The sequence below is a fragment of the Sapajus apella genome, unplaced genomic scaffold (genome assembly GCF_009761245.1).
Source record: "Sapajus apella isolate SASKATOON/1434 unplaced genomic scaffold, GSC_monkey_1.0 scaffold3, whole genome shotgun sequence".
In the NCBI taxonomy this organism is placed as follows: domain Eukaryota; kingdom Metazoa; phylum Chordata; class Mammalia; order Primates; family Cebidae; genus Sapajus; species Sapajus apella.
The window spans coordinates 36,734,141-36,749,429 of NW_022436943.1; the positions used below are offsets into that span (position 1 = coordinate 36,734,141).

General features: G+C 35.1%; 1 protein-coding gene across 6 annotated transcripts in view; it reads right to left on the minus strand.

The window, feature by feature from the left end:
* Positions 1-15,289, minus strand: part of CSMD3 (CUB and Sushi multiple domains 3) — a 1,239,477-nt gene that overhangs the window by 644,820 nt on the left and 579,368 nt on the right. For all 6 annotated transcript variants that reach the window (XM_032246339.1, XM_032246357.1, XM_032246370.1 and 3 more), the window contains one exon: positions 1,532-1,635. In XM_032246339.1, coding sequence (XP_032102230.1) covers positions 1,532-1,635 — 104 coding nt within the window. The remainder of the gene's footprint in view (positions 1-1,531; positions 1,636-15,289) is intronic.

Consider the following 15,289-nt stretch of genomic DNA (forward strand, 5'->3'; position numbering starts at 1 on the left):
GTCAATTGCTTCTGGAAAATGTCAGTTAAGTGTGGTGGTATGCTTAACAGGCTCAATGTATTGCTCAGGTGCAACAAAAATGCTGATCATTTTCAAAAGAGGCAACATTAAGAATAAAGTTACAAAAATGTGAGCAACATAAATGATATGGTTTGGATTTGTGTCCCCATCCAAATCTCACGTCGAGTTGGAGGAGGGACCTGGTAGGAGGTGATTGGATCTTGGGGGTGGATTTCTCTCATGCTGCTCTCATGACAGTAAGTGAGTTCTCATAAGATCTGATGGTTTTAGAATGTGTGGGACTTCCCCCTTTGCCCTCTCTCTTTCTCTCCTGCCACCATGTGAAGAAGGTACTGGCTTCTCCTTTACATTACGCCACAATTGTAAGTTTTCTAAGGCCTCCCAGTCATGCTTCCTGTTACGCCTGTGAAACTGAAAGTAAATTTAACATCTTTTTTTCTTAAATTTCCTAGTCTCAGGTAGTTCTGTATAGCACTGTGAAAATGAACTAATAATGGAATATGTAAAGCATGTAGATTACTGGCCCATTTGTCCATCACACCTTAGGAAATGCAAAATGGAGCTGTAGGAGGCCAAAGATAGACAACCAAATCATGTTGATCAATGATATCCATGTTGCAGATAGAGGAGAGAGGCTGAAGTTGAGGTCAAGAGTGCATGAGGACAGATGAGTAGGTTTTATTTTTGTTTTGTTTTCTAGAAAAATAAGACTACAGTGCAGTAATATTGGGGCCTATAATATACTATGTGTGACTATGAGGTTAACCCTTGGTTTATTACAGGATTCTGGATTAATAGTTCTAGAAGGCCTTGTTGTAAAATTTAAAAGGAAATAAAAAGAAGAGGAAAAAGAGAAAAAAAAGGAAAAGAGAATTAGCTTACCTTTCATCAATTTAACTTACCTTTCACAGTAAGAAATACACAGACACACATAATATGGGCATTACCACTAGTCGTTATCTATGCTGATACTATTTTTTTAAAGATTTATATCAGTTGTTCTCAAATTTTATATGCATAAGGATTATCAGTGATTCTGTTAAAATATAGATTGATACATTCAAATCCTGGGGATGCTGATTCAGTAAGTTGGGCTGGAGGGCCTAGAAATCTACATTTTCAAATGCACACCAGATATTTGTTATGCATTCATGATGCAAAAAGACTCTATTTTGAGAAGCATCAGGTTAGATGAACAAGCCCTCACCAGACGTCAAATCTGCTGACACCTAATCTTGTACTTCCTAGCCTTTAGAACTGTAAGAAATATATTTCTATTGTTTCTAAGTCACCCAGTTTACTGCATTTTGTTAGAGATGTCCAAATGAACTGAGACAGTGTCTTAAATCTCACTGAAGAAGCACTAACAGATTCTATGAAAGTTAATAATAATAAGTTATTATGCATCTTCAGCTGATAGTGGGATAGACCAATGTAAAACATTAATTTGAAGGTAAAATTTTTTTAGTACACAATAGGCTAAGGCAAAAATGAAACATCGGAAACTTACACTTGGAGCACTGTCCTAGGGTCTCCAACTTCGCCACCGTCACCAATTGTCAAGGTATCATAGCCAATCTCCAAATCAAATTCTTCAAAATTTATCTGGATAACCTAGCAGTAAATAGAAACATAAACCTTAAATATATTGCATTTTGTAATAAAAACAATAAAAAAAGCAATGACAGAAAAACATTAAAAATGAACAGTCTTTTGTCACACACATACACACACATATACAAGCAGTCCAATTATACATAAATATACATAAATTCATAGCATGGCAGCAAGTCATGTTAGAATATTCTTAAAGTTCAATCATTATATCATTACATGACTTTTACTTGCTGTATTGTATTTTCTGCATTACATTTTCAATGAAATTTCATGGTTTCTGTTTATAGAATTCTCTTATTTGAAGAATGATTAAAGCAAATCTACTTTAAGAAGCCTTTATAAAAAGTATATGTAGGTGGAGAATGGTTTTCCTCTTTCCACACATTTGCATATATATTTTATAAAGTTAACATATAGAAACAGAGTGCACTATTTCCATTAAGTAGTAAAGCTTAAAATTTGTTAGAGCTAAACTTGAATCTAGGTTGCCAGAATGGTATCAAGTTTATTTTTATGTATCCTTTGGTAACAGAATTCCTCAAATATATTAAAATGAGTGGCAAAACTGGAAGGACAATAATTTGAGAGGCACACTATACCATGGGGTATAATTCAGCATTATATTTTACTAAAATATACTAATGTATTCACACATTTTTTATATATCTATGCAAAAATTCAGATTTAATTAAATTGTAAGATTAAAATTAGCTATAATATTTTAAAACTGTAATTGAGAATCAGTACAGAAATATTACATAATGTCCTATTTACAGTCACGCTTTGAGCAAAAAATAATTTATAATAAAGTATTATTCATCACCTGATAAAATGAATGTCTGAGGTTACCATATTATGAGAGAATAAATGCAGAAGATATTTCTTCAGTAATATTTATAACTATTTGCTACTTTATTATTATAAAAATAATTAAAAATAAAGGATTTAATATTCTGGCTTTTTTTTGGTATACAATAAAAACAATTTTTATTACTTGTTTTATAAAATATTTTAATATTTACATTTTTTGGCAAAGTTTAAATAAAGCATGTGTATAAAAACTTTGAAATATACATTTTAACGTGATTACAATTTTAAAAACACATTTATTTGTTTTATTTATATTTTAAATATAATTTCCATTAATAATTACCTGCCAATACAAATTTAGATCGTTTCCCATTTTCTTTTTGTTTTTTTGGGTACTATAAGTAACATGGTCATGAGCAATACCAAATGTCTTTTGGTTCACATTTTCAAGTATGTCTCTAGGCAATATACTTGCTAGGTAATAACAGCAAAAGTTTTATAACCTAGTACCATATGGTTTCTAAATTGTTTTACCAGTTCAAATGTTCACAATTGTGTGCATTGGATGTATTTATTCCTACCACTCTAGTGAGTGTAAAAAGTATTTTTTTTTTGCATTTTCCTTATTGCTGAGTTGCATATCTTTTTATATGTTTATATATCATTTATATTTCCTTTTCTGTGACACAACTATTTGTGTTTTGGCATTTTGTTTCCTTGGACTATTTGTCTACTTGTTATTGTTTACAAGAATTCTTTATATTGGTGATTCTGAAAATATTCCATTATAGCACACTTCGAAAGCAATATTTGTAAGACACCAAGGTGAACAGATGACACTGCTTGTAATGGAAATTTTATTTTTATTTTTTGCCCAGGACCTTCTCTTCCATAGAAAGAGCTAAAATCAATATCTTAGTTCTACCTGTGGTTCACTCATAGCACACCATTGGATTTGGCTCACTAGTTGATATCAGCTTTCTATATTATAGGTACTAATCCATTTATTACATTAAACGTGTTGCAATAGCTTCAAGTTCACAGCTTTGTTTTTTTCTTTAAAAAAGAAAAACTTCCTTTGTTAGATCATTTAATAAGAAAAAGTTATTAACTTTACCAGAGTAGGACTTGCCTATCTACTGTTTTATGGGTAGATAGGAAAGTCCTACTCTGGTAAAAATTATTAATATTAATAACCCAAGCTCATAAAGATGTATCTCCATATCTTTTCGCTTTTGTGAATTGACTTTTACAGAAACTGCAAAGTAGGAATGTGTGATAGGCAGAATTCTGAGATGTCTTCCAATATTCTACTCCCCTGGTGCAGATAACCTGTATGATACACTCCCTTTCAGTGTCGGGAAGATCTATGAAGATGATGGATTATCAGTCCTATGATTAGGTTATATTATATGGAAATGGTGAAGGAATATTACAAACGTGCAATTAAGGTCTCTAATGAGATGACTTTTAAGTTCATCAAAACAGAGATTATCCTGAATGACCCTGACTAATTCAGGGGATTCCCTCTAAAAGAAGGTCTAGAAGTGAGAGATCAAAAAACAAGCTAACAAAAAATCAGAAGAGATGCTCTCCTGTTGGCCTTGAAGATACATACTGCCATATTGTGGAAAGCATGGAGCAGTGGGGTAACCTTTAGCAGCTGAGGGCATAAATCCTACAACTACAATAATTGAATTCTGCCAACAAGTGAGCTTAGAATAAGCCCTACAGTTTCAAATGAGATCATATCGCTGGCAAATGCTTTGATTTCACCCTGGTATGATCTTGAAAAGAAGAGCCAGATATCCATGCTCAGACTTCTTTCCTATGGAAACTGTGAGATAACAATCTAAGTGTCCATTAATGAATAAATAAATTATTATAGATATATGCTTACATATACAATGAAATGCTATTTAGCCTCAAACAAGAAAGAGATCCTGCGATTTGCAACAACATGGATAAATTTTATGTTGTTGCATTTTTGCTAATTTTAGGTAATGTTTTAAGCAGCAATATAAATTAGCACAGTATTCCTTTCAGTTTTTCCCTCCAATACGAGTATCCAGTTGTCACACTACTCTTTATTGAATAAATAGCCCTTCTTTCCCCAATGGTCAGCAAACTTTAACATATATCACAGTTCTATTTATAAGCATGTTGGATTTTGGATTCTAGATCTTGTTTTCTTGGTCAGTTTGTATGTACCTGAACTACCACAAATTGGCATATTATTATCGCTGTAAGATAAGACTGAATCTTTTAAGTCAGATACTCCACACACTTAATCCTTTTGTTTTTTTGGGAGTTTTTTGATAAAGTTCAATATTTTTCTAGGTTTTCTAGTTGGTGTGCATAGAGGTGATTGTTATAGTCTCTGAAGGTTTTTTTCTGTATTTCTGAAGGGTAGATGGTAATGTTTTATCATTTCATTTCTGACTGTGTTTTTCTGGATCTTCTCTCTTTTTCTTTATTAGTCTAGATATCAGTCTATCAATCTTATTTATTCTTTAAAAAATAATCAATTTTTTCATTGAACTTTTTGTATTGTTTTTCACATCGCAATTTCATTCAGATCAACTATGATTCTGGGTATTTATTTGCTTCTGCTAGTTTTGAAGTTTGCTTGCTCTTGTTTTTCTAGTTCTTCTACTTTGATGTTATGTTGTTAATTTGAGATCGTTCTAGCTTTTTGATGTGGGCATGTTCTACTACAAGTTTTTCTCTTAACATTGCTTTAGCTGTGTTCCAGAGATTCTACTATATCTTTTCTTCTATTAGTTTCAAACAATTACTTGATTCCTGCCTTAATTTCATTATTTACCTCAAAGTCACTCATGAAAAAGTTATTTCATTTCCATGTAATTGTGTGGTTCTGAGAGCTCTTCTTATTACTGATTTCTATTTGTATTGGGCTGTAGTTCAAGAGTGTGGTAGGTATTTCAGTGTGTTTCTTTTTTGTTGTTGTTGTTAAGAATTGTTTTATGACTGATCATGTGGTTGATTTTATAGTATGTGCTATGTGAAGATGAGAATATAGATTCTTTGTTGTTGGATGGAGTGTTCTGTAGATGTCTGTTATGTCCATTTTGTCAAGCATCTAGTTCAGGTCCCAAATATCTTTGTTAGTCTTCTGCCTCAATGATATGTCTTATAATGTCAGTGGGATGTTGAAGTCTTCCATTATTATTATTTGGTTATCTAAGTCTCTCTGTAGGTTTCTAAGAACTTGTTTTACGAATCTGGGTGGTCCTGTGTTGGGTGCATATAAGGATAGTTTAGTCTTCTTCTAAATCAAACACTTCATCATTCTCTAATGCCCTTCTTTGTCACTTTAGATTGTTGTTGGTTTAACATCTCTTTTGTCTGAAATTAGAATAACAAGCCCTGCCCTTTTTTGCTTCTAATCATTAGGTAGATTTTTCTCCATCCCGATACTTTGAAACTATGGATATCATTGGATGTGAGATGATCCTCTTAAGAATAGCACAGAGTTGGGTCTTGCTTCTTTATCCACCTTGCCACTCTGTGCCTTTTAACTGAGGTGTTTAGCCCATTTCTGTTCAATATTAAAGTTGATATGTGTAGATTTAACCCTGTCATTTTATTGTTAGCTGGTTGTTATGCAGGCTCGACAGTGTCGTTGCTTTATAAAGTCAATGGTTTATGAAATTAAGTCTGTTGTTGTGATGGCCAGTAAGGTCTCTTGTTTCCATGTTTAGCACTGCCTTAAGAACCTCTTGGAAGGCAGGTCAGGTGGTAATAAATTCTCTTAGCACTTGTTTATCTGAAAAAGATCTTATTTCTGCTGTGTTTATGAAGCTCAGTTGACAAGATATACATTTTTTGGTTGGAATTTATTTTCTTTAAGAATGCTGAATACAGGCACCCAATTTCTTTTGGCTTGTAGAATTTCCATTGAACATTCTGCCATTTGCCTGATAGTTTCCTTTGATCATAACATACCCCTTCTCTCCAGTATATGAAAAAAATTTCTTTCAAGTATATGAAAGAAAAAAGTTCAACCTCAATAGTCATCAGGGATATGTAAATCAAAGCCACAATGAGTGAGCTATAACCTCACATTTCTTACATTGACTATGATTTTTTTAAAAAAGATAACTATTGGCAAGGGTGTAGAAAAGAGAAAACTTTTGTACACTCTTGGTGAGAATGCAGATTGGGGCAGTTAAAGCGGAAAACAGTACGGAGTTTTCTAAAGAAATTAAAAATAGAACTAACATATGATTTAGCAATGCCTCTTTTGTGTATATAAATCTAAGGGAAATGAAATCACCACTTTATATAGATATCTGCACTCCCATGCTCAATGCAGTCTTATTGATAATAGTTGAGATATAGGAACAATCTAAGTGTCCATTAATGAATAAATAAATTATTATAGATATATGCTTACATGTACAATGAAATGCTATTTAGCCTCAAACAAGAAAGAGGTCCTGCGATTTGCAATAACATGGATAAACCTTCCTTGGTATTTCATATTTTTATTGAATTATTCCAGATTTAATGTCTGTTAAGTGTCTGAACCTGTTTGTTATTTCTAACGACTCATTTGTGGTGGCTTGCTTCCCTGTGTTTAGCTATATTTGACAGTGAACCCATATATAGTTGAACTTAAGTTTTGAGAATCCTGGGGTCCTCAATTTGATATCACTTCATTAATTTCCTATCATCTGAATCCAAGGGCTATTACCAAGCTAGAGCCAATTTAATATCCTTTGAGTGTCTTAGCTTGATGCTAAATTTTCAAATTCAGTTTCTTTCTTTCTTGATCCAAGGAGATGAGGCTCAACTCCTAGTCTCCGTATTCCAGAGATTTATTGCCATCTGTCCCATGAAAAATCAAGTTTTTCTCCCATTTCATCTCCTGTTTTTACTTTACCTAATTGTCATATATATATATATATATATATATATATATATATATATATATGGATGTAGGATTATACATCTGTGTGTGCATCTGTGTGTGTCTGTGTGTTTGTATGCATGGTATTTGTTCATAGCTTTATACATTTATTTTGTTTTTTTTTTTTGTGAACATATAATGGCATGAAAACTAATGTGTTTCTTATATTTCAGTGCGAGTAACTCTCAAAGTACCACATCTGTCATCTGGCCAAAAGGATAGCCCATGATCTACTTCACCCCAACCTATTTCACAATAGATCTATTAGTGCACAGTAATTAAAATTAGAGAATGTCTCCTTTTGCATGACATAAAAGTCTAATGGGTTAGTGGATACAAATTGGTAAAAATTAGGTGTCTAAAAAATGATCTCCTGATCTGATTGTTAGTTCTATGCCAAACTCTTGATATCTATTATTGCATAATCATGTCCTAAAGACTTTGGACATCCATTTAATGGTAGATTTTATTTTTACTAAATTGTAACTGAGACTTATGCATGTATGTATGCAACAATGAGAGCTCTCTCATTTTAAATTAAGCGATGAATTAATTAGTAACTAAACCATATTATGTTCGAATAAGCACTTAACTACTGAGCTGTCATTGAAATTTCAGACACTTATAATTCTTGAACAGTTTCAATGACACACAATTACTAAGAAGCTAGAATATTCTAATTGAATTTGTATAATACATTCATTTTAATTTGATTAATTTTTGCTTAGTTTTAACATTATTATTGGAATAGTTCACATAAGTAAAATTTGTCCATCAAAAAAATAAAATTCAACTTTGCCTTATTTAAAGCCCTTAATATAAGTAAGGCACACAGTAAAACCCCAACATAGTATATTGATATATGGTTAAAAGAAAATATCTTTTATAGAATATATAAATAAAACTTGGGTAAACAAAAACAAAATGACAAGGAAACTTTTGTTCATGCTATAATATAATAAGTAACATTGAGAGTCTGATGGATATTTTCCTTTCTTTACTGATACTTTAATAAAATGAAAGTGACCAAATAGCCATTTTCTATCCGTTTAACTTTGTAAAATATAGAAAAGCTAATATTAAAAAAGTCAACAAATAGTCATCAGTATAATAGGAATCAACAAACAGTCATCAGTATAATAAGAATACTTCTTATACATGATTATTAGGTGGTAGGGTTGAAAAATTTAGATAGAAAATAAGAAAAAATATTATGTATCTAGTGTAAAAAAATACCATATATTTCACCTGTTTTACTTCTTCCTAATCATTTTTGGATTAAATAAACAAAAACATAAATTGCATTTAGCACAGAGGACTAATGAAAGAAAATGTGGAATAATGAAATATGCCCTTAAAGTATTTAAATAATGCATAATTTTCTTGATTGTTTTAAACCAAGTAAGCCACTCTCTTGATTTCCATTGTGGAGTGGTGACTCCAAATGGATTGTTTAGTGTTGCTTAATGAGGGTTGTATTAAACCTTTTAATGTACTAATGAAGGCGATTAAAAATAACATAATGCATTTTAACATTGACATCCTGGAAGTAAAAAAGTCAACAGAAAGCATGAAATATTAAATATTTGATGGATCTATTTCTCATAAGGCTCAATACATGAGTTTTATAGGATATTTTCTTAAAACTGGCACAGAAGTTATGTCTCAAATTTTTATCCTGTGAATCTTGCACAGATAATTTTAAGCCATAAATTCTACAGTCATATTTTCTGAAGCCATGTAGAAATCAAACTTAATTCTCATTCACATGATTTTGTGTGTGTGCATGTGTGTGTGTGCGTGCTTCAGGTTCTGGGATACATGTGCAGATCATGCAGGATGGTTGCATAAATACACACATGGCAATATGGTTTGCTGCCTCCATACCCCCATTATCCACATCTGTTATTTCTCCCCATGTTATCCTTCCCCAACCTCCCTACCCCCTAGCTGTTGCTCCCTTGCTCCCCCCAACAGACCCCAGTGTGTGATGCTCCCCTCCCTGTATCCATGCGTTCTCATCGTTCATCACCTGCTTATCAGTGAGAACATGTGGTGTTTGATTTTCTGTTCTTGAGTCAGTTTGCTGAAAATGATGGTTTCCAGATTCATCCATGTCCCTACAAAGGACATGAACTCATTGTTTTTTATGGCTGCATAGTATTCTATGGTGTATATGTGCCACATTTTCTTGTCCAGTCTATTGCTGATGGGCATTTGGGTTGGTTCCAGGTCTTTGCTATTGTAAACAGTACCGCTATAGACATATATGTGCATGTGTCTTTATTATAGAATGATTTATAATCCTTTGGGTATATACCCAGTAATGCGATTGCTGGGTCAAATGGAATTTCTATTTCTAGGTCCTTGAGGAAGCACCACAGTGTCTTCCACAATGGTTCAACTAGTTTACACTCTCACCAACAGTGAAAAGTGTTCCTATTTCTCCACATCTTTTCCAGCATATGTTTTCTCCAGATTTTTTAATGATTGCAATTCTACTTGGCATGAGGTGGTATCTCAATGTGGTTTTGATTTGCAATTCTCTAATAATCAGTGGTGATGAGCATTTTTTCATATGTTTGCTGGCCTCATATAGGTCTTCTTTTGCAAAGTGTCTGCTTATATCCTTTGCCCACTTTTGGGTGGGTTTGTTAGTTTTTTTTCTTGTAAATCTGTTTCAGTTCTTTGTAGATTCTGGTTATTAGCCCTTTGTCAGATGGGTAGATTGCAAAAATTTTTTCCCATTCTGTTGGTTGCTGGTTCACTCTAATGATGGTTTCTTTTGCTGTACAGAAGCTCTGGTGTTTAATTAGATCCCATTTGTCTATTTTGGCTTTTTTTTGCCAATGCTTTTGGTTTTTTAGTTATGAAGTCCTAGCCTATGCCTCTGTCCTGAATGGTTTTGCCTAGGTTTTCTTTTAGGGCTTTTACGGTGTTAGGTCTTATGTTTTAAGTCTTTAATCCATTTGGATTAATTTTAGTGTAAGGTGTCAGGAAGGGGTCCAGTTTCTGCTTTCTGCACACTGCTAGCCAGTTTTCCCAACACCATTTATTAAACAGGGAATTATTTCCCCATTGCATGTTTTTGTCAGGTTTGTCAAAGATCAGATGGTTGTAGATGTGTGGCATTGCCTCCAGGGCCTCTGCTCTGTTCCATTTGTCTATATCTCTGTTTTGGTACCAGTACCATGCTATTTTGATTACTGTAGACTTGTAGTATAGTTTGAAATCAGGTAGTGTGATGCCTCCCACTTTGTTGTTGTTGTTTTTTTTTTTTTGGTTTTTTTTTTTTTTTTTTTTTTTTTTTTCTGCTTAGGACTGTCTTGGCTATGCGGGCTCTCTTTTGGTTCCATATGAAGTTTAAGGTGTTTTTTTCCAGTTCTGTGAAGAAGGTCATTCATAGCTTGATGGGGATAGCATTGAATGTATAAATTACTTTGAGCAATATGGCCATTTTTATGATATTGATTCCTCCTAACCATGAGCATGGAATATTTCTCCATCTGTTCAGGTTCTCTCTTATTTCCTTGAGCAGTGGGTTGTAGTTCTCCTTGAAGAGGTCCTTTACATCCTTTGTTAGTTGTATTCCTAGGTATTGTATTCTGTTTGTAGCAACTGTGAATGGGAGTTTGCTCATGATTTGGCTCTCTGTTAGTCTGTTATTAGTGTTTAGAAATGCTTGTGATTTCTGCACATTGATTTTGTATCCTGAGACTTTGCTGAAGTTGCTTAACAGTTTAAGGAGATTTGGGGCTGAGATGATAAGGTCTTCTAAATATACATCATGTCGTCTGCCAATAGAGACAATTTGATTTCCTATTTCCCTAACTGAATATCCTTTATTTATTTTTATTTTCTTACCTAATTGCTCTGGCTAGGACTTCCAGTACTATATTGAATCCTTGAGAGAGGGCATCCTTGTCTAGTGCCAGATTTCAAAGGGAATGTTTCCTGGTTTTGTCCATTCAGCATAATATTGGCTGTAGGTTTGTCGTAAATAGCTTTTATTGTTTTTAGATGTTCCTTTGATACCTAGCTTATTGAGAGTTTTCAGCATAAAGGGCTGTTGAATTTTGTTGAAGGCCTTCTCTGCATCTATTGAGATAATCATGTGGTTTTTGTCTTTGGTTCTGTTTATGAGGTGAATTACATTTATAGACTTGTGTATGTTGAACCAGTCTTGCATCCCTGGAATGAAGCCTACTTGATCATGATAGATAACCTTTTTGATGGGCTGTTGCAATTGGTTTGCCAGTATTTTATTGAACATTTTTGCATTTGTGTTCATCATGGATATTGGCCTGAGGTTTTCTTTTTTTTGTTGAGTCTCTGTTGGGTTTTGGTATCTGGATGATGTTGGTTTCATAAAATGATTTGGGAAGGATTCCCTTTTTTTGTATTGTTTGGAATAGTTGCAGAAGAAATGGTACCAGCTCCTCTTTACGTATGGTAGAATTCAGCTGTGAATCCATCTGGACCTGGAGTTTTTTTGGTTGGCAGGCTATTAATTGCTGCCTCAACTTCACCCCTTGTTATTGGTGTATTCAAGGTTTCAACTTCTTCCTGATTTAGGCTTGGGAGGGTGAAAGTGTCCAAGAATTTATCCATTTCTTCCAAGTTTACTGTTTTATGTGCATAGAGTTGTTTGTAGTAATCTCTGATTGTAGTTTGTATGTCTGTGGAATCAGTGGTGATATCCCATTTATTGTTTTTTATTGCATCCATTTGATTCTTCTCCATTTTCTTTTTCATTAATCTGGTTAGCAGTCTGTCTATTTTGTTGATCTTTTAAAAAAACCAGCTCCTGGATTTATTGATTTTTTGAAGGGTTTTTTGTGTCTCTATCTCCTTCAATTCTGTTCCAATCTTAGTTATTTCTTGTCTTCTGCTAGCTTTTGATTTTTTTTTTTTTTTTTTTTTTGGTCTCTGTCCTCTAGGTCTTTCAATTTTGATGACAGGCTGTTAATTTTAGATCCTTCCTCGATTCTCATTTGGGCATTTATCGTTATAAATTTCCCTCTAGACACTGTTTTAAATGTGTACCAGAGTTTCTGATATGTTGTGTCTTAATTCTCACTGGTTTCAAAGAATATCTTTATTTCTGCCTTCATTTCATTGTTTATCCAGTGCACATTGAGGAGCCAGTTTTTCAGTTTCCAGGAAGCTGTGAGGTTGTTCTGAGTTAGCTTCCTAATTTTGAGTTGTAATTTGATTGCCCTGTGGTCTGAGAGACTGTTATGATTTCCATTCTTTTGCATTTGCTGAGGAGTGGTTTACTTCCAATTATATGGTCAATTTTAGAGTAGGTGCAATGCAGTGCTGAAAAGAATGTATATTTTCTGGATTTGGGGTGGAGATTTCTGTAGATGTCTATTAGGTCTGCTTGGTCCAGATCTGAGTTCAAGTTCTGGATATACTTGTTAATTTTCTGTCTCATTGATCTGTCTAATATTGACAGTGGAGTGTTAAAGTCTCCCACTCTTATTTTGTGGGAGTCTAAGTCTCTTTGTACGTCATTAAGAACTTGCTTTATGTACCCACGTGCTACTCTATTGGCTGCGTATATATTTAGGATTGTTAGCTCTTCTCGATGCATTGATCCTTTTACCATTATGTAATGCCCTTCTTTGTCTCTTTTGATCTTTGTTGGTTTAAAGTCCAGTTTATCAGAGACCAGGATTGCAACTCCTGCTTTTTTTTTTGCTCTCCATTTGCTTGGTAAATCTTCTTCCATCTCTTTATTTTGAGCCTATGTGTGTCCTTGCACATGAGATGGGTTTCCTGAATACAGTACACTGATGGGTCTTGGCCTTTTATCCAATTTGCCAGTCTGTGTCTTTTGATTGGGGCACTTAGCTCATTTACATTTAAGGCTACCATTGCTATGTGTGAATTGGATCCTGCCACTTTGATGCTATCTGGATATTTTGCCCATTAGTTGATGCATTTTTTTCATTGTGTCGATGCTTTTTACTTCTTGGTACATTTTTGGAGTGACTGGTGCTTGTTGTTCCTTTCCTTGTTTAGTGCTTCTTTCAGGAGCTCTTGTTAGGTAGGCCTGGTGGTGACAAAATCTCTCAGCAGTTGCTTTTCCATAAATAATTTTTCTCCTTTGCTTACAGCTTAGTTTGGCTGGATATGCTATTCTAGGTTGAAAGTTCTTTTCTTTAAGAATGTTGAATATTGGTCCCCACTCTCTTCTGGATTGTAGGGTTTCTGCAGAGAGATCTGCTGTGAGTCTGATGGGCTTCCCTTTGTGGGTAACCCGACCTTTCCCTCTGGCTGCCCTTAGCACTTTTTCCTTCATTTCAACCATGGCAAATCTGATGATTATGTGCCTTGGGGTTGCTCTTCTTGAGGAATATCTTTCTGGTGTTCTCTGCATTTCCTGGACTTGCATATTGGCCTGCCTTGCTAGCTTGGGGAAGTTCTCCTGGATAATATCCTCAAGAGTGTTTTCCAGCTTGGATTCATTCTCTCCATCACATTCAGGTACACCTATTAAATGTAGATTAGGTCTTTCCACATATCCCATATTTCTTGGAGGCTTTGTTCATTTCTTTTTACTCTTTTTCCGCTATTCTTGCCTTCTCATTTTATTTCATTGAGTTGGTCTTCAATCTCTGATATCCTTTCTTCTGCTTGGTCGATTCAGCTATTGAAACTTGTGTATGCTTCACAATGTTCTCAGGAAGTGTTTTTCAGCTCCATCAAATTGTCTATATTCTTCTCTAAGCTGTTTATTCTAGTTAGCATCTCATCTAACCTTTTTTCTAGGTGCTTAGTTGCTTTGCATTGGGTTAGCACATGTTCTTTTAGCTCTAAGAAGTTTGTTATTACCCATCTTCTAAAGCCTGTTTCTGTCAATTAATCAGATTCATTCTCCATCCATCTTTCATCCCTAGCTGGTGAGGAGTTTGATCCTTTGGAGGAGGAGAGGCTTTCTGGTTTTTGGTGTTTTCATCCTCTTTGTGCTGCTTTCTTCACATCTTAGTGGCTTTATCTACCTGTGGTCTTTGTGGTTGGTGACTTTCAGATGGGTTCTCTAAGTGGGTGTCCTTTTTATTGATAATGAAGTTATTTCTTTCTGTTTCTTAGTTTTCCTTCTAACAGTCAGGTCCCTCTGCTGCAGTACTGCTGGAGGTCCACTCCAGACCCTGCTTGCCTGGGGATCACCCACAGGGACTGCAGAACAGTAAGGGTTGCTGCCGTCTTCTTCTTTGGTTATCTTCGTTCCAGAAGGGTACCTTCCAGATGTCGGCCTAAGCTCTCCTTTATGAGGTGTCTCTTGGGTATACCAGGGTCTGGGAGCTACTTGAGGTGACAGTTTGTCCCTTATAGGAGCTCAAGTGCTGTGCTGTGCTGTGCTGGGAGCTCCGTTGCTCCATGCGGAACTGCTGGGCAAGTACTTTGACATCTGCTGCAGCAGTACTCATAACCACCTCTTTTCCCAGGTGCTCTGTCCTTGGAAGGTCGGCTTTATTTATAAGTTCCTGTCATGCTGCTGTCTTTTTTCATAGATGCCCTGCCCCACACAGAGTAGTCTAGTCACAGTCTGCCAGTAGAGGTGTTGCTGAGCTGCCGCAGGCTCTGCCCATCTGCTGCATCAACTGCCTCAGTAGTGGCGGACTGCCTTAGTAGTGGTGGTCACACTTCTCCCCAGAATGCTGGACCATCCTGGGTTTGGCTGTGCTTGATGCGAAACTCTCAATTCAGAGCGTGTCAGATTGCTTGTTTTGTGGGGGTGGTACCCACCAAGCCAGATTGCCTGGCTCCCTGTCTCTGCCCCCTCCCTTTCAGTTGAACGGGTGGCTCTGTCTCCCAGGCATTCCAGGCACCAGTTGAAACGGCCACTCAGATTTGTGTGAGTTTCTGTGCGCCAACCTGGCACTGGCTGAAACC